Source organism: Carassius gibelio, chromosome A4 (genome assembly GCF_023724105.1).
Source record: "Carassius gibelio isolate Cgi1373 ecotype wild population from Czech Republic chromosome A4, carGib1.2-hapl.c, whole genome shotgun sequence".
NCBI lineage: Eukaryota > Metazoa > Chordata > Actinopteri > Cypriniformes > Cyprinidae > Carassius > Carassius gibelio.
The window spans coordinates 30,345,969-30,370,258 of NC_068374.1; the positions used below are offsets into that span (position 1 = coordinate 30,345,969).

Consider the following 24,290-nt stretch of genomic DNA (forward strand, 5'->3'; position numbering starts at 1 on the left):
TGTCCGCATCGTGTTATCTGCTTCCAACTATTTTTAGCTGTACAAAACAGCTCGTTTTGGTGTGTCTTACCATACTATTCTAATGTATTATCTTAATTATGAACACTCCGGTTTGAAATGTAAACAGTTTTACCATTTACTGCACTTTGTTATTCTTCTTGTTATTTCCCTACAGCGGCTAATGAACCAGAAGTCTCGCACATTCACTGTTTACTTCCCACTGAAAAATAAGGTGGATCAGATAATAAATGCCTTTACTGTCACTTTTGATCAATTCAATGCATCCTTGCAGAATTAAAGTATACCTTTTATATGCACACTAGGGAAATCTGTTAATTTTCCCGATATCACAAATGTAAATGGAGTTCAGTGGGTTTGTTTTGGACCTCATTGACTTTCACTGTAGGAAAAAAAAAAAACACAACCATTTTAACCTCATGACAATTTACATTTTTAGTATGAACTCTCACTTTCAGAATTATATCATAATGTGTGATTATCTGTATATGCGCAAATGTGACAAAACTGCTTGACAAATGCTCTCTAAACGAACAATTAGTATGCACGCCCTCTGGGCCTCGCAATTACAAATTCACCCCTAAGGTCATGTTACCATGGTAACAGTTCAACCCTCACTGTGACAACTTCCTCCTCCCACCCACGAGAGTCTAAAAGGCGAGCAAACTGACTCTGGATCAGCTGTTACGGGCAGGCTATAAGTAAAGCTCTCCTTTTCCCGGCTCTTGACATGTGGCCGTGACACATGGCTGACAAGAGACATGTTGCACATTGGCAGCTTGTGTTAAATAGGCTGTAAAAAAGTATTGCTGGTGGCCGAACTGTATTTTTGTGATTTCAAGTGTGGGTTTGTGTGTGTGTGTGTGTGTGTTTGAGTTAGTCTTTCTGCCTTAGGCTCAAAAGTCTTTATCTGTTCTAATTTTCTCTCTTATTCACTCGCAGGAGTGTGTTTGTGCACTAAATAGCACTTACTGAGAAAACTATTAAGTTTCAGCAATCAAAAATTCAATTTGCTTTTTTGGACAAGCCTACTGCAAAGTGCTTTAATGTCTTTGTTTGGCATATGGCACAATTTATTTAAGTGTATCACACCAGACGCATTATCTACAGTGTCTGATCCGCATAAAAAATTCATATACCCACACAAACATGAAAAGAGAGCTCTGATCCTCATTGAAACATATGTCTCAGGAGTGATCACTTCACGCAGGGTTCACCTGACACCCTTTAGGATGCGATCTGGTGTTATATGGTTGGATGCTCCTCATTAAATTTGGCTCTTTGGGAAGTTTAAACAACAATGCATTACATGCTGAGCTGCATACAACATACATACAACCTGAGCTGGTTTGGTTCGATGCCACACGTGACTCTCTCTTTCTCTATAGATGTTTATCATTGACTTAACACAGGCCAGACACACAATGCCTGCTAAAAATACTCTGACAGCTGTTAGAGTGGAGCCGAGCACAGGCAACGCTGCATCCACCAATGACTGGTGAAATCAGTCAGCGTTCAGCCAGTCTTTTAAAAGGCCATCAGAGCAGGTAGCTGTGCTTTTAATCAAAACACACGCACATGTGTACCTAGATGGAACCAGGCAAAAACAGACAATTTCACAATAATGCAATTTTATTCATGGAGTGTACTAGCCAAATATGACCGTATACAATAATGTACAATGATGTTTCATGTATGAAGATTTACCACAGTAATTGCATAGTAAGCAGTTTAATAGTGGTATCTGTAATTAAACTATAGTAAACAAAATCAGCATATATATGGGTTCTTGCAAAAAAATAAAAATTAATACAAAATCACATCTAGAGTATAATCATGTGTAAATATAAAAAAAGTATTTTGAAATACGTATTTTTTATGTTTATAAAAGTATTTATTCAAATATATTATTATTATTATTACTATTATTAGTAGTAGTAGTACATTTTACTAAATGTTTTAGTTGATGTGCTAATATTTTAAGAAGCTTAAGCAACTTATTTTAAGTAATATATTAGATATAGAATTAGTGTGAAATCTATACTAGTTGAAATCTACATCAACATTTCCACAAAAATATATGATTATACCAACAAAAATAAATAAATACATAAATTATACTATTCAGAATTTTTTTTACTATTTTTATAAAAAATACTAGATATATTTGACATTTAAATAACTTATATATATATATATATATATATATATATATATATATATATATATATATATATATATATATATTTAAATGTCGTTTTTGTTGAAAATATATTTTTTATTAAAAATGTAATTTAATAAAAAAATATTTCATAAATAAAACAGATTTAGTATGAAATCTGTGCATCATTTTCATTCAAAAATAAATAAATCTTTGCATTTACCATGGCATTTTCATAAAGATTACCATATTTAATGTTAATTGTAGCACTATATGTGCATTTCTGCTTCATACAGCTCACTGCACATGCACTTTTTATAGAACGGAAAAAAAATTGTCAGTGGTTGGCTTACATGTCATGTTTTTGGTTTGGATATTACATCCATGTGTGAGCATCAGGCCATTTCCACTCATTATGATCACATACTGGACGTGAGTTTCTTAATGCATGTGGAATGTTTTCAGGTGTGCTCTTCTAGCATCAAACCCCCTCACATCCAGCACGTTAGCAAAGGCCTGTCTCATGTAACAGTGTTCGGTGGATTAGTAAACATTGCAGTAATGCTCACTGTAGGTTAGCATTAAAAAAAACCGATACTGCTCAGTGGTGTTCGTCAGATGATCACGTGATGCTCATGGTTAAATCTGATACATCTCTGCTGTTTGAGCTCAGGTTAAAGAAGCTGGCTACAGCAAGAAGATAATATCTACACACACAAGAGAACCTGGATTTATACATTCTCAGATGTATATATATATAGTAAAAAAGTTGCAATTATGATTCTAAATTTGTTGCCACAGGTTGTTGCCAAGCATTTGCTAAAGTGTTCTTAGTGTTTTTAGTGCATTTCTATGCAATTGCTAGATGAAATAGCATCTTCACTGACTCCAATATATGATGAAACACTGTTGTTGTTTTTTAGTTCCATTGAGATTCTTATATCCTTATTGATTTTCTAATATTAAGTTATATTAAATTATGAAGAATTTTTTGTCAACTATTTTCTGCTTTCAGAAAATGCTAATAAGAAATATTTTGTTAACTATATGAAATAAAAATTTGTATATATTTCATTTAAGTGAACATTTAATTATTTATAGGAAACTATATACAAGGGTTAGTTCCCTTGGCAACTAACTAAAAATAAATTAGTTTAAGTATAAAAAATTATCCCTTTTTTTTAAAAAATTTATGCTAAATAAAAATATGTGTAATTTCCTTGGCCATAGGAGAACGTCTCAACTCTGAACCTTTCCAGAACTCATCATTCTTGCTCTCTTCTATTCTCTCCGTCTCATAAACCCTTATTAGAGAGAGTGCGTAGGCCTCCGCTTTCTATAGAAAAATACAAATGGGTGTCTGCTGCTTCAATGAAAGAATGTGCATTGTTCCCCCTTTATCACAGAGCTTCTCCCTCTCTCTCTCTCTCTTTCTTTCTCTCTCCCTCGTGATGGAAGGTGGGGATTAGCAGGAAATCGCTGTTGCCAGGGTAACTGAAGGCACCAGAGGGAGTGGTCTCCACATTTGTTAAAGTGTACCTGGGAGAAAGTTTAGTACCTAGAAAAACCAGCATGTGTGTGAGCGCTTATAAACGGCTGCGGGTGGCTCTTCTAAATCCCCTGGCTGTCTCGGGTAAGATAAAGGTCGAAGAGAGAGTTTGTGTTTGTGTCTTAGAGATGCTTTCCTGCCACGCTGCAGCTGGCACAGAGCGCTGATTTAAGACTCTGTTTGACTGGTTAGTGGAGGCTAGAGTCGGTTAACTTCAGCGCTCATTTGTGGATTACAATTGAATGCTGCAACAAATATGTTACAGTTGACTTTATTATCTCGACATTCATTGCATTTGTCGAGAGATTAAAATGTCCAAGGCTGTCAATGTGAAAAAAAAAACTTCCTAAGCAAAAAACATAATTTTGCTGACATAAGACTTAATAAGTGTAATATATGTATAAAAAAGTTGTTTTTGTGTGTGATATATAACCATATATATATATATATATACAAATATTTTAATACACTCAAACAAATATGTGAAATGTTGCCTTGGCAGCTAAAATAAAACCAGTTAAAATATTAAATTAATTAAAATGAAAAACTAATTAATAAATGAATGATAAATACGAATTAATCAAAAAAAAAAACCCCCATATAATAACTAAGAAACTAATATTAAAATAATAATAATATTTTATATAATTCTTTTTTATATTATTACTGAATTATTAATATAATTTTTTCATATAAATTTGCTGTTTATCCTCCTAAAACTAAAGCAATATTAGCTTTTTTTTATGTTTGTTCCACCACTGATATTAAATCCCTTTTCTCCTCTCTCGCGCTCTTTCTCTCTCTCTCATTAAATAAAGTGCAACTGAAATATAAGATAAATATAAAAAAAGAAGAAAAAAAAAATAATATATATATATATATATATATATATATATATATATATATATATATATATATATATATATATATATATAATAAAAATGGCAAAAAGTGCATAACAAAATTACTCAGGAAAATAAAAAAACTGGCTAACCCCAAATATTCTACCACAGATGAAAACTGTTCCAGCCAACCCCAGTCTCCCTTTTCTCATCTCGCTCACTCTCACCAAATCAAGCACAAATGAAAAGCCTTTCAGTGGCTCTTTTTGCGGTGAGTTATGCTCAGCAGATCGGACTGTAATTGCCCGGTGAAGAGTGAAGTTTGGGAGATGCATCATCCAGCGCTTGGCCTGAATATATGAACGCTGAGAGCATCACCATAAACAATAGAACTATTATGATGATGATGATAGATCACGCACTGAGCAGTGCCGCCTGCTAAATAAACCATGCTTGTATTGCTTTAACATGCACACACACGAATGCACAACACACTCACAACTGCTGACTAGTGTCTACTCGATATCCAATGCAATGTGGTGGCTTTGGAAGTAAAGGAACCCAAAAATCTAGTGGTGATTCTGGTCTCGCTAAATGGAAACATAATGTGTTTCCAGGATCAAAACGTGACTGGATATAATAAATAAATAAAATAAATTATTTTGTATGTAGAATGTATTTTCTACATTTTTACGCTAAATGCATAATGATAAAAATCATAAAAAATCCAAATGCACAAAAAGTCAATATGTAAAAGTGTTTTCTTTATTATCCTGCTAAAAGTTTATACTACTGTATGCCAAATGCATAAAAAAGTGAATAAATGCAAAAAAGTAAAAACTAAAATGAAATAAAATATAAAATTGTTTTGCTACTGTAATTGCATAAACTTATACAAGAGGTAATGCTGAAAAAAGAGTGGAGTCTTTCTCTACCTTAATGGACCTAAATTATAATTTCACATAAAATATTAAAAATTGCCAGGGGGAGGACGCATAATTTTTTTTATTTTTTTTTTTAATAAAGATTAAGAGGGCGCATAAAAGAAATATCTGAACAGATAAACCCTTTAAAATAATTACTGGAATACTAATAAAGAAATAAAAATAAGAAACTGACATTTAGATTTAATGGTGACTTTAATCAATATAGTGTCATGGTCACTATAAACTGTTGCTGCATTGGGGGGCAGGGATAAATAATAATTATTTGTTAGCGCACACACACAAATTGCATGAGCATCCTAAATTATATATATATATATATATATATATATATATATATATATATATATATATATTTTTTTTTTTTTTTTTTTTTTTTTTTTTTTTTAGGTGATTTATCCCTGTAAGTTTGAAGGATTCTACACATTCTAGTTATATTGTGTGGCCTCAGGGTGCGGAGAGAAGGCAGAGAAACAGAGAGAGAGAGCGGTGGGGAGGGGGATGGAGTGAATGTAATACAGAAGAAGTTAAGTGGTTTAGTAATGACTGAGGTCTGAAAAGCGATCAGACCCCGTCCAGAAAGCTCCACAGGGATGTTTTTCCACTCCCAGAGTGAGAGTTAACATCTCCGGGCATCCTTCCAGAATCCCACCTCCCTTTTCACATGTATTTCTGTCAGAGTCATGGTGTGTCCAAACTGAAAGAATGAGAAATGTCATATCCCAGTGGTACACTCATCCAAGCCCCTCTGCACCTCGCTCTTCAGATGCACGCAGGGAAAAAAGAGACGCAAGCTAAAGGTCACACACTCCTTCAAAGTTACACACTCTCCTCTCCCGAACACCTCATCTGTCTGCTCACTTTTGAAAGCTCATCTCGAGTGTGTGTTCTGTCGCAGCCGTTAGCTGCATTCAGATGAGAAGTGTTTTGGGCCAAGATGCTATCCCCCTCAGCTACATTCCATCCACGTATGAGCGAGTTCATGCCTTCTGCTGCTTACCTGCGACGCATGCCACAAATAAATGGACCTTTACGTCAGTTACAACATGCTCATATTTGACACACCACACTTTGGAGCACAAGCAAAGCTAATTTTCCCCACAGTTAGTGACTAATAGAGCCTGTAAATAGAGCTTTCCACACTTCACATTGTTTTGACTTTTGGAAATAACATTTCAGCACAAAACATTGATGTATCTGGTGCAACATTCCAGATAAATAAAAATAAAGGTGTATTAACATAAAAATACAAGTACAATAAAATGCAATAGAATTACAGTAAATAAAAATATATATAATTTGTAATGAAATTAAATTTAATCGTAATTATTTTGCATAAAGTACTGCATAACGTAAAAAAGGAAATATATAAATTCAAACAAACATTTTATTTGTTAAATGCATAAAAATATAAAGTGTCGATTTTTTATGTTAAATGCATAATGTAAAAAGATAAATATGTAAGCGCCAAAAAGTGCACAAAAAGTAAATATATATTTTTGCTAAAGGTATAAACAAGTTTAAAAATATATATATATATATAAATGACTTTTTTTGCCATTTTTGTTACGTAAAAAAAGAGAGAAAAAGTACATTCATATTTTTACTAAAGGGATAACAAATTATATATATATGCATGTTATGCATTTGGTTTAAAAACAAATATTTTTATAGCTTGTTTATGCCTGTAGCAAAACTATATATACTGTATAAATATATAAACAAAAAAAAAATGTATCCCAAATGCAACACGGATAAATCTTTTTAACATGTTCAGTTTTGACACACCATGCTTTTGACAACTACCAAAGCTAATTTTTTATGCTGTTAGTGACTAATAAGAGCCCATCGATAGACATTTCCTCACTTCGTATTGTTTTTACTGTTCAAAATGCAACATTTCAGAACAAAACATTGATGCACAGTATCTAGAGCAGCATTCCAGATAAAGATCCAGATATTACCCATGACACATCTGTCTTTTATCTGCACGTGTACATTTCAGAAGACTTCATGTCTGGTTCTGGGAGGAAACGAGAGCTTTAAGTCTTTAATCTAATTTCAGTGAGATTCATTAATCTGGCTGTTTTAAGGACCTGCATCAGGAGAAAAGCGCTGAGTCGTGCCAAATGGTGCCCACCGATGTATTCATCACTTCCTGTGCCACATTACCCCAGTCATCAAACGTCGGGCTGGCCCATTTCCGCTCCACTCCTCCTGTCCTTTAGAACTCATTACTCACAGCTATGCATACAGCAACGGGCTATTTACTTGTCGTCAGCATTTCTGCATGGCGCGGTGTGTGTGTGAGAGAATCGAGCGGGTTTATCTCTGCGATCTCTACGCTGCGACCATGATCATAAATACTGATCAAGAGTAGTGTCATCATCTACCTGTCTCAAAGGAATCTCTCTCTCTTTCTCTCTTCTCTCCTCATTTCCATCTCAGTCATTTGATTTACAGAGATGGCTGGCTGTATTATATATTTCACTTCCCTTATTTTCAGCTCATAAAACTCCAACCGGTGGAACAGCAGGGACAAATATGCAAGTACATGCACATGAAAGACTGGATGGCACTGCAGGCGTCAATCATTAGGATTATTAATATTAAGAAGTGGTACAGTGTAGTACCATCTTCAAAACATGAACAAGGTTCTTAGGGGAATAATAAAAAAAAAAGCTAATTCAATTTGATGCTACATTATGTTCTCCAGATTAAAATATCATCTATTAACATAGGAAAGATAAAGCCTCCCCAGGTTCCTTAAAGAAACATATACGGAGGTATATGTGTTGTTATCTATAGAAATATGAAGTGACATTTTGCCATGGCACCATGGGAACTAAAATAAAAGACTATAGCACTTTATAGCATTTTTGAATGCATGCCATACAAAACACTTTACACTATACTATAACACAAATCACTATACTTACATATGCTTTCTCCACAAACTAACTCTAAACATGAAAAACAGCAATAGATGGACCGACAAGTCTTCCATCTGTTGACGTTGTTGATCTGAAAGCCACGCTTAATTGGCATCGCTGATGGCTAGCTTAGATCACTTCAGAGTTCATACAATTGGTGTAAATGCAACTAGGAAAATGGCCCAAGGGAAAATGTATGGGCAAATGGGTAAAAATAAATGGAATTCTTACTTCTGGAACCCAACATTTGGGCTCAATTTGAACCAGAGCCAGCATATTTAAAGATGAAAATGGCCCTTGGGGAAATGTAGTTCTTTGGGATCTGTCTTGGTGCCTCGTTCCTAACTTGAGTTCCTATAACTACAGTAGCTGATGCAAAAGGCCCTATTGGTACTGAAAATGTGTTTTATTTATAAATGCATGGTAAATTTCATGGACTTTTACTATTTTATAAACTGAAATGACTTTGTCAGGTCTAGAAATCACACTTTTAAAATAAGGCTTCATCATATATCCAGTTTTTTTTCAAGCATAATGGAAACTAAAATCCTGCAGTACACTGTAATATACCGTAGGAACAAGTTCTATTACTGTAACTCGTCTTTCGAAGTTATATGAGATTTAACTGCATATTTAAGTCATTGTAGTACAACTTGAATTAGAAATAAGTTGATACGACCAACTTGAATATAATTTGAAAATAATAATAATAATACGTCAGAAAGTGAACTAAAGTTAAGTTTAAGCACATAAATTCTTTTTACAGTGTAGTGTCATGGAAACTAACAATGTTCTCTTTTTCTAACAGACTTTAAAACCATTTTTGGCATCTACATTTTTCAGAGTGTATAGAAACACACAAACCAACCACAAATTATACCTTCTGCCAGTCTCTGCCTCTCTATCACTCCTTTCCACTCTTTTCCCCTTCCGTTCATTTCAGGTGATATTTGCCTTGGCCCTCTCTGTCATGTAACTGTAACGACTTGAAATTAGACTCGAATGAAGATTTAGCTCTCTCAGAGAACCGCAAATCCAGTCTAAGCTTTCCAGGAGGAACGGCGAGTGAAGAGCGACAGTGCTGAAATATCCGTTCGCGCTTTCCGCTCATCCTTTTCTATGCCTCATCTCCAGTAAAGGATGAGAAGAGTGCACGACATTTAAATAAGTCATCCGGTGCTGATCACCGCGACCGCTCTAAATCCATTACAAAACTATTACATCAACCTCTCTCTACGACACACACACTTCATATTCTCACTTCTTTTGACACCTCTGCCACCATTTTGCACACAGACTCACAACACACTTACAATCGTCATACAGTTATCTAGTTAGACTAAGGCAAATTGCACTTCTCTTCATTTCAGCCCTCTGAATTTGGTCTCCTGGAGTGACTGCAAGATCTAAAACTTTTTATATCCATATCAATTGCCTCAGAGTACAGATGTAAAATACGCTCAGCTAATTAGTAAATTAGGTAATCACAAACACAACCTATTAGGGAATACTAAAAAAAGATACAAGAGGGACCGGTTATGAATAATTCCTATTCTTAAATTGTTTCCAATAAGAACCTTTTATGATGAACTTGATAAAATAATTTATTTTGCTCTCTTAACTAGGCATGCTTGAATTGAAAAAAAATCATCCTGTTTTACATTATATTCTTCTAAAGTGTATATAAAATACAACAAATTATATTATTGTCCTATTTTTTGTAGGGTAGCATATACAACTGATTAAGAACCTCAGAGCACACAGTAGATTTTTCTTGAAAGGTTTCCACAGTGTGTTTGTGTTTCTCTATGGGCATAATAAATGGAATTCTTACTTCCGGAACCCAACACTTGAGCTCTATTTGAACCAGATCCAGGATATTTAAATAAAAAGGAACCAAAATGGTTCTAAAAGAGACAATGCAGTGTTGGGCAGCCAATTCTGGGTAAAGCCAACTCTTCTTATTAAACTTGCTGCTCTGGTTTTCATCTTTTGCTTCAAACAGAACCTTCATTCTCCTTGTCATCCAAAGCACTATTTTTCTGTTGATTTCTAGGGACTGCAGCTCTTAGATTTCTCCTGTTTCTGGCAGTTTCATTCGTGTCACCCTGCGTTTCAGTCTGCTGGTTTTTGATCTAAAAGCTGGAGTGTGTTTTTGTGTGTGAGGGGTACGGTGCAACACTCTGAAAATGTATTTATCTTTGTGTAATGGTACTTCATTGATATTCACAGCCGGCTGTGGATCAATGATCCCTGGCAGACTTGCTATTATTTCATTTCTTGTATCTAAAAGGCGTATCGAGGATTCAGCTAAATTGTTTAGAGCCCGATTTGGCTGAGTCGTCACAAAGGCAATGTGTGGGCTAAAGCACTGAAGTACAGATCAACACACACACACACACACACACAGACATCAGTATTCACACTATGGCACAAAACCTAAGCCAATAACAGTACCTATGTCTCCCTCAGCCAATAGGAAGCTACAACCATCCGATACCAGCCAATCAGAATGGTCCAAAGTGTAAGAGTGTGGAACACAGTCAAAACTTATAATACACATGAATCACAGTTCTTGCTAACTGTAAATAAGCCTATAAGAGCGTCAATATGAGCTCCAAACAAGGTAATAAGGGGCAAATCAGGGCAAATTTGGTCAGGTTAAACTTTGTTTAATGTAAATCTATAATATTAATATTAATTGACTTCTATAATTAATAATCAGTGTCTTTCCAAATCCTTTTGTAGATTACATCGATACGCCATTAGATGCATTTTTATTTTAAGTCGTTGAATCATACATTCAACCAATTTGTTTGGAATCACTGATTATGTCATACGTTATACAAAAACGAATTACCGTATCAATGCAAATGATTTGTTCAAAACCTTGATTCGTTCGGAGATACACAACAGTTCTGCTGTGGGGCTTTTTGGAATAAGTGTAGTGGTAGCCAAAACTATTATTATTATTATTAAATACACTAAAATTAAAAATTAACAAATATACACTTTATTTATTTTTTTTGCTTAATCCCTTAATGCACAAGCTATTTAATATTTTAAGCTTTGTTCACGAGAGCAGAATATTGAAAATGTAGATTGTTAGGTCAAATATGAAATGGACAGATGTGACTGCTTTTCCCCAATGTTGGAATGGGCTTCCAGTGAGAGCATCAAAGACAAGTACTGTTCCCTCAGATCACAGCAGTGACTCTCTCTCTATCCATTTGATGGATACCATAAAGACCAGCAAAACAACAACAAAAAAACTCAACTATCACTATTTAGTTCCCTGCATTGTGAGCGCGGAGGGCAGTGAGGGATGCATTGATGCATTAGCCACCAAATAAAATGTGGATTCAATTCAAGCGATGTACACACACACATGCACATCACTTCCCAATGCAACATGTCATTTATTACCAAGACTGATGCTTCTGGAAATGAAGCGTACAGAGATTCTTTCAAACTTTCTAATTACGCAGTGGAGCATGCTGACGTTTACTACATACTCACACAAGCGTAGTTTTAATTACTGCACTCTCATCAATGGCACTCAAAAAGTTTGCAGATTTATTCCTGTGAAAATGTGCTATTTATGTTGCCTCTACTAGAATAGAGTGATGTGTATGGGTGAACTTCTGAAGGTGATTCGTGCATGTGTGTGTATGATAATTAGCTTACAGGAGCGATCGTCCTGGCAGGAGACACTATCAAGCCTGGACAGATGGAGAGTTTGCTGAATGTCAGGCGGTGAGGAGAATGGCAGCGATGTTTAAAACATGAAGCCACGACACCAGTCCACACTTCCCATTTTCATCATCTTTCATCTTCGATTAAAAGAGCACAACATGCCCTCACATCTTTTGAAAGTGCTGCCCATTCGGCACGTACACATCCTGTAATTCAGGGTTTCAATGCAGATTGACCACTCTTGCCGCCACACCAATCGCACACTGTCTCTTTCTGACTGGCAGTTCATTACTGCACATTTCCTGTAAGTGCAGGTGTGTATATTTGGCATTGGAGATGTGTGTAAGTGGAGAGATTACGGCCTGTTGGGGGAAACGCCAGAAGCAGAGAAAGGACAGTCGATGGTAAATAGATTCTGTGTTTTCCAATGAATGTGTCACAGTGACATGTAACACTCTAAACGCCACCCTGCTCCCTCTCTCTCTCTCTCTCTCTCTCTCTCTCTCTCTGTGGCTCTCCTATTACCGTCGTTCTGTCCTCATCGACCTCAGCTGTCCATCTTCACCAGCTTACCTAAATCGGAAGGGCGACACTATATCTACAGTACAGGACACCTGAAACAGTTACAAGACCGTCACAGTCAATGACCTAGATATCCACGGCTTCTACAAACATCTACTCATTCAGTAATTTCTCAATATCTACCAAAAACGGGATTACATTTTAGCCTGATTTTCAAGTGGCAGTGTCCAACAGATTGTACCGGTGCAAAATAAATTACACGCCATGCTAGAATGGACTTAAATAAGCAATTCCAGAAGCAATCCGAAGCCATCGCACTTCAGAATAATTGAAATAATACCTTGACGTATCAAATGCTTCACTAACAGAATTTCTCGAGACACGCTTGGTTGAGATCTCTTATTGGCTGTTCCAATGCATCATTCTAAGGCACCATGTGATTGTCAGTAAGATCAATCTAACAGGAACTATTTCTGTCAAAATAGAAAATAAGTAATGCAATTATTTCAAAGAATTTTGCATTTTATTTGCATTTAAATATCCTCAAAATTATATTCTCGTTAGCATTAATCCATAACACAATTCTAAACCTTAAATCAATTGTAATTAATTGTAATTAGACCTGTTAGTTTACCAATAAAGCTTGTGTTTCTCTGAACCCAGTCACCTGAAAAGTATTTCTGTGTGCTTCCCAGTTCTAAAATTATCTACAGGGAAGGATATTAAATATTCCTCGGAGTAAATTTTTTTCATGGTTAATCAATAGGAATGATCCAGGTTCAATATAAGTTAATTATCACTGTTAACTGGTTGATTATGGCCACAAAAAGCAAATTCATCTTATCACTCATTTTGTAAAAATCACTCTGCAGTAATGTACATACAGGGAAAATATATGTAGCTGCACAGGTAAAAAGTTAAATACATCATTTATAAACATTGCTTTAAGAAAAAAAGTAAAGTCTAAATTGGGAAATGTTTGGAATTTATGCATTAGCACAGCTGACTTTTTTTTTTTTTTTGTCTGTGAATGCACCAATTTGAGCTGGAAAAACTGTTTGCGCCTTAAAGCAAATAAAATGAATAACAGAAGAAAAAAATGGGAAAATAAGACGCCGGTAAGGAAAAGGGAGACATAAGCTGTGTAATAGCCTGTTCAAGTATTTGTAACCCAACCATAAAATCAGTGTGTCCCCTAGTGTTCTGCCTGACTTGCAGCAGTTATATGACATCCTCCCACCGATTCACTCCATTTGAGTCTGAATCGCAAGCCCAACAAAAAGCCTCCCTGCTTCAGATTCACACTGACAGGAAAAATCTAATGCAAGTGATCTATTCAGAAAGCACTGTCCAGCATCTGCCTACCGGATTAATAACTGCCTGATAACATAACACAATGAATGAAACACACAAACTCCAAACAGACAAGCAACATTCATCCTGATCTAGCACTATATGCAAGAAGTCAGCATTCAAAGGTCAGTTAAAACAATACATGTTTTTAAATGACACAGTTTAATAATAGGCTGCATATTTGCATGAAAGATTAACATTTAAAAACTGATCATTTAAGGCAAGTATCTCTATGACTGTATCTCAAATGCAACATTAAATTAATAGCTCATCTTGCATATTTAGTACTATAGAGGTTTTGACAAAAAAAAAAAAACACGTAAAAAATAGTTTTAAAAGCATCATTAAGAACAAACTAATCGGTATTTTTTTGAAAAAAGAAAAAAAAAACACACAAGTGAGGATACTGTAGGCTCATTGATTCTCAGTTTGTCTTTCTCGTCTCTTTCTGCATGCAACGAGCATGTTGCGAGCTGTTAAAGGCTGCTTTCAGATCAGTGTTAGCAGGTCATCTCTCCTGTACCTAGTGAGACTTAATCAATGTACAATGACAAAAAGCCAACTCTTGACTGATGGCAGGCTTTAGCAAAACACTATAGCTCCCTTTCGAATTTCAGCCAATTCATATTTTTTTTCATACAAAACACTCTCTCACTCTCCTTCAGTACTGAGAATCAAATCACCACAGTCATTGAGGACTTCTCAGGGTGTCTTCATTCATTTTTTAAAATTATTTTATCAAAATTAATTACTCAGCTTTGGGGTATAAAAATGAGAAAATGAGCGTGGGCGAGAGCGAGAGCGAAATGGGAAAAAGCAAGCACCACGCAGATGAATGCATTAATTCAATTAGCCCAGCGCAGACCAGAGCACTGCACAGGAAGCACACAGGGCAAAATAATTAGAAATAGCAAGAGTCCACAATCTTAATTAAACACAAACCAAATCAGTCATGATCTCGAAAAGACAACTGACACATACTGTAGAACGAGAGGAGATGAGCCATGGAAAGAGAAGAATTCTGTGTTTGTGCTTCTGATTGACAGATTAATAAAATGAGGTTGATCTAACAAATGTGGGGGGATCAAGGCTGTGTGTGTGTGTATGTGTGTGTACCCCACTATAGTGTGTATTTTGTGAACTGATGGAGGAATGATATGAAAGTGCGTGGTGAGCTTCTTTTTGTCTAAATATGCCATTTCACATGGTCAGATACATTTTTATCCCATTTGGGTTAAGGCATCTTTAAATTATGGGATAATAGATGTTTCATGCTTATAAAATGGCATATATTGGACTACAAAGCCCTAGAGCACAGTAAGTACTGCGCTAACCCCAAATTGTGGTCTCAAGGGAATACAGTTTCAAGTATGAACAGTCTCAAACATAGAACAACATATTCAGGATTAAAAACTACCTCGCTTTTCAAAGGAAAAATTTTTAACCCTTTGTGCTTAAATGCTTAAACCTTCCCATGACAGCACCATTACTGCTTTTTTTCAGTGATGACAGGCCAAGTAATTAAAAATGAAATGGAAAAAAACTTAATTGAAAGGGGAGGAGGAAGAAAGCCCTCTGTCCATTTCATTCAACTGATTAAAGGCAGCCATCTGAAGAGTGCACGCTCCACTTTCAACGCACTTTTTCTATGGTGTTTGAACCATCAGAGAGAATGAAGACAGAGAGTGGAAGCAAATAAAAATGTGGAATAAAAGAAAGGTTGGGTAAGGACAAGGATGGTAGGAGAAAAGGAAGGCAGAACGAGAGTTAAGGAGAAAGACACTAGTCCAATTAGCCTCTCTGTGTGGAGTAATAGCACGAGTATGAAATGGATGGATGAATAGAGTTAGCGCCTCTACAGCAACACCACAGGGGTTATTCCACATGACAAAGAGCCTTTAATTACTTCATTCTAGGCTCTTTATTTCCCTGTGGCTGTACTACTGTGTAAATCTTTCAAATACAGCTTTTCTCTCATGCTCCTATTTGGGCCATGAAACATGTCATGTACATCTGTGGAACAAAAAATCTTGGTCAAAACACTTTTTTCTTTTCTCTGCGCCCATTATATGAAACACTTATTACCTTGGTGGAATGTGGCAATTATAAATCAGTCCTCTGCAGAACACTGTGGGCTCATAAGCTAGAGGAGTTTATTCGTTTATTTATTTTGAGGCATAAATGCAAAACCTCAAACAATGATTCCCACCTAAAGGGTTTAATGGTATAGTTCACCCAAAGATAGAACTTATGACTTCTGACATCAGGAACTCACCTTCGTGTCTTTCAAAAACCAATATGACTTTTGAAAATGGTCTTCTATTTGTTCATACAGTGCAAGTCAGTGGGGTTGTTCATAGTCATGGGGTTTTACAGGTTTGGAACAACATGAGGGTTAGTAAATGATGACAGAGCTTTATGGTGAACGGTTCCTTTAATCAGCCAAGCACGGGGCATTAAGTCTTTGCGATCACCCTGTTGTGTCTTAGGTGAACATACTTGAGTGGCCCGGGATCATAAATAATAAACTTGCATCAGTGCATTTCTCCGGGCAGTGCTCTTGCTTTGCAGTGTCTGGTAAAGGTGCTCTAATGAGGGTAACCCCACACCGCAATGCTCTTTCAGACACAATAATGAGTCCCTTTCACATGTTGTACCAAGCCCTGACTTTATAACATCCCTGTTGCATGACCTCTCAAGGAAACAACCTTTCGCCCTGTTCGCAGTGTTGAAAACCACACCAAAGCCTCTTCGGTTGTGCACTATGAACTTATGATCTTTTCCCTTAGAAGAAATTAAGCCTATTGCTTAACCTGCGTTGACCACAATGATTATGGAAGAATAATCCACCAAATCCCTGTCTTATGTGGCATATCCCAGGGAGGGGATACGTAGCCGGCGGCTGTTGAAGCCTCTGGCCTTAACTGACCTGATGTAGGGTGACTTAATAGACACTCTATGTTACTCCATCAATCTCTTTACAGCCTCTCAGTAGGACTCTTTATACGGCTTCAAAACCCCACAGGAGAAGATGGAGAAGCGTGAGAGGACAAAAAAGGATTGGAGGATTGGACAATGAACGGAGGGAAGTGCATTTCATTGAAAAGAATGATGGGTATTTTAGAGGATCATGGGGGCATTTCATTTACAAGACATTATCATTGTACCCGAGTGCTTTAAAGCTGATGTATTTACCCCTCTTCACCTTTCTCTCTCTCCCTCATGCTCATATCTGCATGTCTTCAGCTCTGACAGCTGCTCACTTAATAGATCCCGTTTGACATGGCATAAGCCAATTAAAATGCTGCTGATTTAATTGAGCTGGGCAAAATCAGCCTGTGCCAGAAAATGAGTCCATTAAAGAGGCAATAGAGGCCAGTGAAGTGGAAGCCATCCGTGCTGTGAACCAAAGTCACATCCCATCTCTTTCCTGCTCCATCCATACATTCCCCTTTGGGAAGAGCAGGACTCAGTGATGGCTGAATATTCATGCTGGATTACAGGAAAATGGAATTCAATGAATGGGTTTGTTCTGTGGCTTCGCCAAGTGAGTCTAAGGCAAGGTGTCAAATCTTGCTCCTGTAGGGCAAGAGTCCAGCAGAGTATACCTTTAGCCCCAATTAAGCACACAGGAACCAGTCAAATCAAAAGTATGTAGGAACGTTAGAAACTTTCAGGCAGCTGTGTTGGATCTCAATTCTACATGAAAGTGGCCCTCCAGCACCCTGGTCTAAAGTCATGTCATGGTCATGACTGTGCTTCGGTTTAAATTCTTGGGGAAACATTGTGACATATTGTGGAATAAATTGATTTGGAACTTCGGAGCCACGTTTAAAACAACATCCATGCGATTTCTGTTTTCTCCATCATGACATTATGTTAATTGGGAGATAAGCAGCATATCTTACCCTACCAGACAGAAAAGCTCTATGCATACTTTAAGCAGAGCAAAAGATAAAAGAAGCCACTTGTTCCAAAAACCCTGAGATGAGCAAGAGACCCTGGTGCGTGTACCCATATCTTTTGGGGCTAAAACTGGTTGAAACATTTAGGTAACTTAAATAGAGTCGTGCATGATAGAGGCTATCTTTACGGATAATTATAATTGTTGATCTTTCTCACACAGACAGATTGAACGTTCCTAAGGTTTGAGTATAATCTAGCAAGCATAACTTTCACTTTAACGCTGGCTTTTATCTTAGCAAAAACCTTTCTTATGGGCGAAATGTTCTCAATTATCAGTTGCTCTTTGAGGGAACATCACAATTACTAGTAATTCAAACCCAACACCAGGTTCACTTAATCTAAAACACCCAACTTGTGTAAATAAATCTCTGAATCACAGATCCATCCCTATCATCCAGTCTAGGAAATGAGGCATTAAAAAGTGATGCATACATTTAGAGAGCCAGGCTCTTGTTCAGTCAGAGCAGGTAAAGTCGTTTAGTAATGCCTAGACTGGCCATTCACTTACAGTATGTGTTTAAGGAGAAATGGGAAGGGAATGAGATTTCAGATATGACAAAGAGGAGATGGATGAATTAGACAATCAAAAGACAATAAGAGGATGAGATCTCATACCTTAGAAACAAGGTTCATCCAAACCCCACAGTCTCAACATTAAACTGTGTCTACAATGTGAAACTTTTCTTTCACATCAAAATGTAGCCACTCAATCATGAAATAGTCTCAAGACACAGCATCGACTTCAAAGCCCAATCGTTGGCTATTGCCGTCACAGGATGAACTTGACTTTACAAGGTCAGATCTCTGCTGTAGCGACTACCCCCCTGAGTGCTCATCTTGATGGGCTCACTGAGGCATTGCAATAAAATCTGAAATGAGGGACAGCATGCCTGCCTGCAGAGAGAGGAGATGAGTATATGGGCTGCATCACTGAAGCCCTGCAGCTGTGGGTCTGTTTGGAAGACATAGTTCATAACCAGCTGGCTCCAACAAGTGATCATCTCTCCCTAACACTCACACACACAGCCCTCCCAACATCAAGCTGGTGCAGAGCGTTTGCAAGCAATTTCATTTTCTCATTGATGTCATCCGATTTGACGGGCAAGGAACGGCAAGACACAAATTGCACACAATAAGATGTGCCAATACGCTCTGAAACTAAACTTTCTCTTTCTCTCACTCACAATGGATCTCTTTTTTTCTGCTTTTGCTCCTGATGTCTCCAAACCTCATATTTTCTTTACAGGACAATGCAGACCTGACAAGAAAGTAGAAGGGGAATTGGACTGATTCGAACTCTGTGAGCCATAATTCTTTATATATCATGACATGCATTACCCATCACTCTGGCAACCAAATTTTCTTATTATTAAAGGTTCAGGGTGTCTAAAGAAGGAGGCCTAACATTTCTTGTGTCAAAGACAACATTAGTCACATTCAGTACATCAAAGACCATACACAGACTTGAATTCATATATATGTATAGAAGCAGACAGATGCTGTGAACCAAACATTATTGAACTAGAGTATAAAACAAGTCTTAAAAACCAAATAATAAAAAATAAAAAAACACTCCAAAACTAAATGTCTCCCAAAAACATTAACATCTGAAAGGTGCATCATATCAGCCAGGCACAGGCGTCAGATTAAAACTCACAGCACAAGTTGTGACACACTCAAAGTAATGCACTTCAAAGGCGTGTCGATCAAAGTGTGGGATGTGTACTGGAGCATAAGGGTTGATTAATCCCCTCGAGTGTGACTTAGGACCGTGTCGGCCTCCCAGCAAAGAAGCAGACGTTTCCTGAGCAACAAAGTGCATCTTGGGGCCACCGCAACATGTGGCGAGCAGATTCAGCACCATGGAGAGCGCATGCTCTGCACAGGGGGAGGCTTGGAGAAGCCATGCTGAGGCATTGAGTGATGGGATTAATGAATGAATAACACCTCAATAGGGAATGCATTATTGTAATCGCCTTCAGTGCTTAACGTCACATGAATCAGCTGTCTCTCAGTATGTTCACTTACTGTGTGAAAATTACAACAATGTGCCAAAGATGCTTTGAGACGGTTCGTTATAAACAAGCAAGGCATCCAAAGGAAGGATGAGTCCATGCTCAATCTGACTGACACTGGTGAGGTGTTTTATAACAGAAGCACACTTTTTCATTTACAGTGATTACATTAAGAAATGTGAAGGAGAAGTAACTCTAAAACCATATTCCTCATTTCCTAAACTGTCCGTAAAATATTCAAAAGCGTAGTTACTGACATTTCACACAGCAAATTTATATATAAACTACACAGCCAATGCTTTAATCATTTTACTCACTAGTGTATTCAGGTAAGATTTTGCTTAAAGTTTCAGTATTTTATTTTGCAATTATTCTAAATACTTTATTCATAATATAAAAAAAAAGTAATATGAATTACCGGTTATATTTATATTAAATTGTATATGTTTTTATGTAGCTTGATAGGTTTTTTCTTTTCAAGTAATGAGACCGTCATGGATAGCCCCTGACTAATGGGCCAGATAGAGAAAGGGAGAGGGAGAGAGAGAGAGAGAGGAGACAGAGAGGGGGAGTCTATTTCTTAGATTTATATCAGTTTTATTGATCTCCCCCTGCCGTTGATGTATTCTATCTCCGACCGCCAGCTCTCAACTTTTTGGAACGCGTTGGTGTAAATGGGCTACATGGAAGCAGTAATGACAGCAGATCATACGCGCAAAAGCTCATTCAGTAAGTTTGCGCATCACAGCAACATCGACTCACCCCAGCGTTGTCATGGTAACGATGGTGTACCAGAAAGCCGCCGGTATGCTGGTGAACTTGGTGGCGGAGGAGCCCTTCTCCGCGTAGAACATGACGGTGGCGAAGATGATGATGGCCATGGTGAGCGAGAAGAGCAGGAAGCCCAGCTCGGACGCGCAGCTCTTCAGCGTGTACCCCAGGATGCGCAGTCCCGCGGAGTGCCGCGAAAATTTGAAAATCCGAAAGACCCTGAAGACTCTCAGGGTGACGAAGGCCCCGCTCACGTCCTCGTTGTCCGTCATGACCAAGCCGATGTAGTAAGGCATGATGGCCACAACGTCAATGATGCTCATAACACTTTTGACAAACTTGTACCTGCTGGGCGCGGCGATCAGACGAAGCAGGTACTCGACGGTGAAGATCATTACGCAGGCCGTATCCAAGCAGAAGAACGCGAGGGCGTAGCGCTCACCGCACGAGACCTCCTTTGCCCGGTTTGGCCCGCTGCTGCACGGGACAGTCTCCACCACGTTGGCCATAACGGAGACGGCGATGAAAAAGCCAGTGACGTAATAAAACACCAGCGCCATGGTGCTCGTGTGCGGGTTCTCAAACGCGCGCCACATGGACTCGCGGAACGACAGTTCGGGCAGCACCAAATCGTTGTTGTTTTCGTTCTCCTCGTCGTCTTGAATTCTCTCCGTGTTCTCCCTCCTGCGATCTTTGTACTCCTCATAACAGCAGTCCCCTATTATCTCAGGAATGATGCCGAAGAAGGCCAGCTCCTCGTCATAGGCGGAGATGCACTCGTGGCGAGGGTAGTGCAGCTTCCCGGTTCGGTAGAAGTTGAGGATATGCCTGAAAATGTCCGGGTCGCGGTCGAAAAAGTACTCGTTGGTCTCCTCGTGGAAGAAGAAGTCGCGCTCTGTGCTTCCCAGTAAGGTGTCGGGGTACCTCTCCAAAGTATTCCGCCAAGTTTGAAACCTTGTGCCGCTGACGTTCAACATGATCAAACCGTCCTGACCTCTCCTCATTTCCCGTGGAGGCGGCGGCATTGGGGCGCTCGCCACGGGCATCCATCCTATGGCCGCAGCGCGCGCGAACGGTAGCCAAGCGGCGACTCCAGCTGCCATGCTGACCCAATGTGCGCGACCCGGTGCGACTGAAGCAGGTTTTGCTTTCACAAGTCCTCCACGAGCAGAAGGGGCATCTGGACAGACACAATGCGCAATCACTCGATGTGAAGTTCAAGGAAGGCTATTGCTCACGTGCAGGAGAATACTGCATAATGAGTCATATTATTTATCAACATCAAAGCATTCGAATGTCAAGGTGGAATTACAGTGGGCGTAGAAATGAATGGTGATGTACAGTATATATGCACTATGCAAGAGTAAAAAAAGGCTTTTCGGTCAAATACAAATGGCTGAGGAAGCAATGCATGCTTTTTTTTCTTTTCTTTTTTTCTTTTTATTTACAGTGTATCCTATTGCTCAATAGCAAGATAAATAACTTACCTCCTCATAAATGGATATTTATGTAAAAGTGCAGGTTTTTACACACAGCTCATCAGTTATAGTCCACTTTGTATAGATCTCCTGCCGTTATGCACAAACAAGTATCCGAAACGCGCTACCGGAGGTGTTTTAGACCAAATGCAACAAGTTTAGAAGTCAGGTAGAGGATTCACGTTGTCCATGGACATCCTTTTTATCGTCCACAGCTTTTGTGTTTGACATTGACGCTCTTAGAGAAACCTGCCACAGTGGTCGTTTCATAGAAAGAGAAGACCACCCTGGCAAAAGCGCGTACTGTTTTACAAGCAGAAAATGACACTTTCCTGTCCTCTTAAGTCTAACCCAATGACCCAAGAACTGCTTCGCAGAGTCTGTCTGCAACCCGATCAAAAGTAAACCCGTGACAAATGATTCGCTGGAAGTTGCTTCATCCGCTTCCGACGAAGATCTGTGAGTCTGCGGTGGAGCCCAAGTTGCTTCTGCTCACGGCGCATTGGAGGCGTGTCACGTGCTATGGGCATTAGTTAACACATATGAATGTTACACAGTCTGTGTGAATGGTGTGCAATGTACCATACGAAGTGTTACGTTTAAATGCTTATTTGTAGAACTGTATTCTGTCATAAATGAAACGAACGTCATAGCGAACTGTATAAAGTTATTCAAGGGTATTCTTTGAATTATTATTAATCAAAGTTTCGCTGGAATTCAGTGAAGTGCTTAACCCTGAGCTGAGAGACTGAGGGAAAGCGTTGCGGATATTTTCACTTCTCAGGTTATTGAGTCCCATGCAGCACTGATAGATGTGCAAGGGGAAAGCCGCTAGATGGAGACAGTTTTCAGAGGTGATGTTAGATTTGACCTGTAAGACCGACTGGATTCGAGTCGTGAAGGTTTCTTTCTGTGACAAACACAATCAGCAAACTCCAAATGCGATTATCCAGTACGTGCTGCAGCTCTCTATACATGGGTCAGTGACAAATATAAGTATGGCTGAAAAGAGGAAATGCAATTTCTATAAATAGCCGTGCCAATTCTGTCAGGAACTTCGTCGACTGTAATGGATATAACGTGTTTAATCGTTTTGACACCTACAAATGTTTCCAAATATACATATTTAAAACAAAATAGCTTGACTGAAAAATGAAATAATAATAAAATTTCATTCTATTAGCTTGTTGAGAATATATATATATATATATATATATATATATATATATATATATATATATATATATATATATATATATATATATATATATATATTAACCAGGGAACCAAGACAGCTGCGGCAGCTTAGAGCGCCATGTGAGTTTGTGTGCGCGTCCCCGTGATGGATTTCCTGGCGCACAGCCTTCCTCTTCTCTATTGTCTTCCAAATTAGTCACGTAGACATATCACAGATTCAGTGTTGTGCGAGAGAAAAAGAGCGTTATGATCTCAAGGCTTGTTGGGTTTTTCACTTCAGCACCATGGACAGCAACCAGCAACAGTTGCTCTGCCGCGTTATTGATTATTGACAACGCGAATCAAGTGCTTATAACCAATTTTAATTATGTTTACGGGATTTTTTTCTCTCTCTCTCTTCCTCTTTATTACAGTGCTTGAAACGCAGAACTGTATTGATATTCTCCTCCTTCTATACACTTTTCTGCAATTCAGCTTAAATGCATTCACATAATTCACATTTTAAACTTTGTTTTTGTTGTAGCCTGCTAGAAATAATATTCATGTTTCAATCTCCCAATTCAAAATAATTGTAATATTTGCATTACTGATTTGCGATGGGTCGTATTGTGTTTCTTATCTATGACACTTCCCAAGAATACTGTGAACTTTGGTGTAGCATGGAAAACAAAACAGAGATGTTTGCTTTATTTGTTAGTTTGTGAGGTTGTTTAGATGTTTGATAAAATTTCTAGGAAAAAACAAATAATAGTTATTCTGGTTTAGTGTATATCAAGAGGGTTGACATACATGCAAATAGAAAATGTATAGAAAAAAAAAAAAAACGTTCAGAGGCTTATAAGCCA

At 37.9% G+C, this 24,290-nt stretch overlaps 1 protein-coding gene across 4 annotated transcripts in view; it reads right to left on the minus strand.

Moving 5' to 3' along the window:
• LOC127976564 (potassium voltage-gated channel subfamily D member 2-like) overlaps nt 1–22,898 on the minus strand; it is a 96,349-nt gene extending 73,451 nt beyond the window's left edge. For all 4 annotated transcript variants that reach the window (XM_052581106.1, XM_052581100.1, XM_052581111.1 and 1 more), the window contains exons 1-2: nt 22,258–22,898; nt 20,762–21,950 (exon numbers count right to left, since the gene is read on the minus strand). In XM_052581106.1, coding sequence (XP_052437066.1) covers nt 20,762–21,873 — 1,112 coding nt within the window. In that variant the 5' untranslated portion in view covers nt 21,874–21,950; nt 22,258–22,898. The remainder of the gene's footprint in view (nt 1–20,761; nt 21,951–22,257) is intronic.
• Between the last annotated feature and the right edge of the window lie 1,392 nt (nt 22,899–24,290).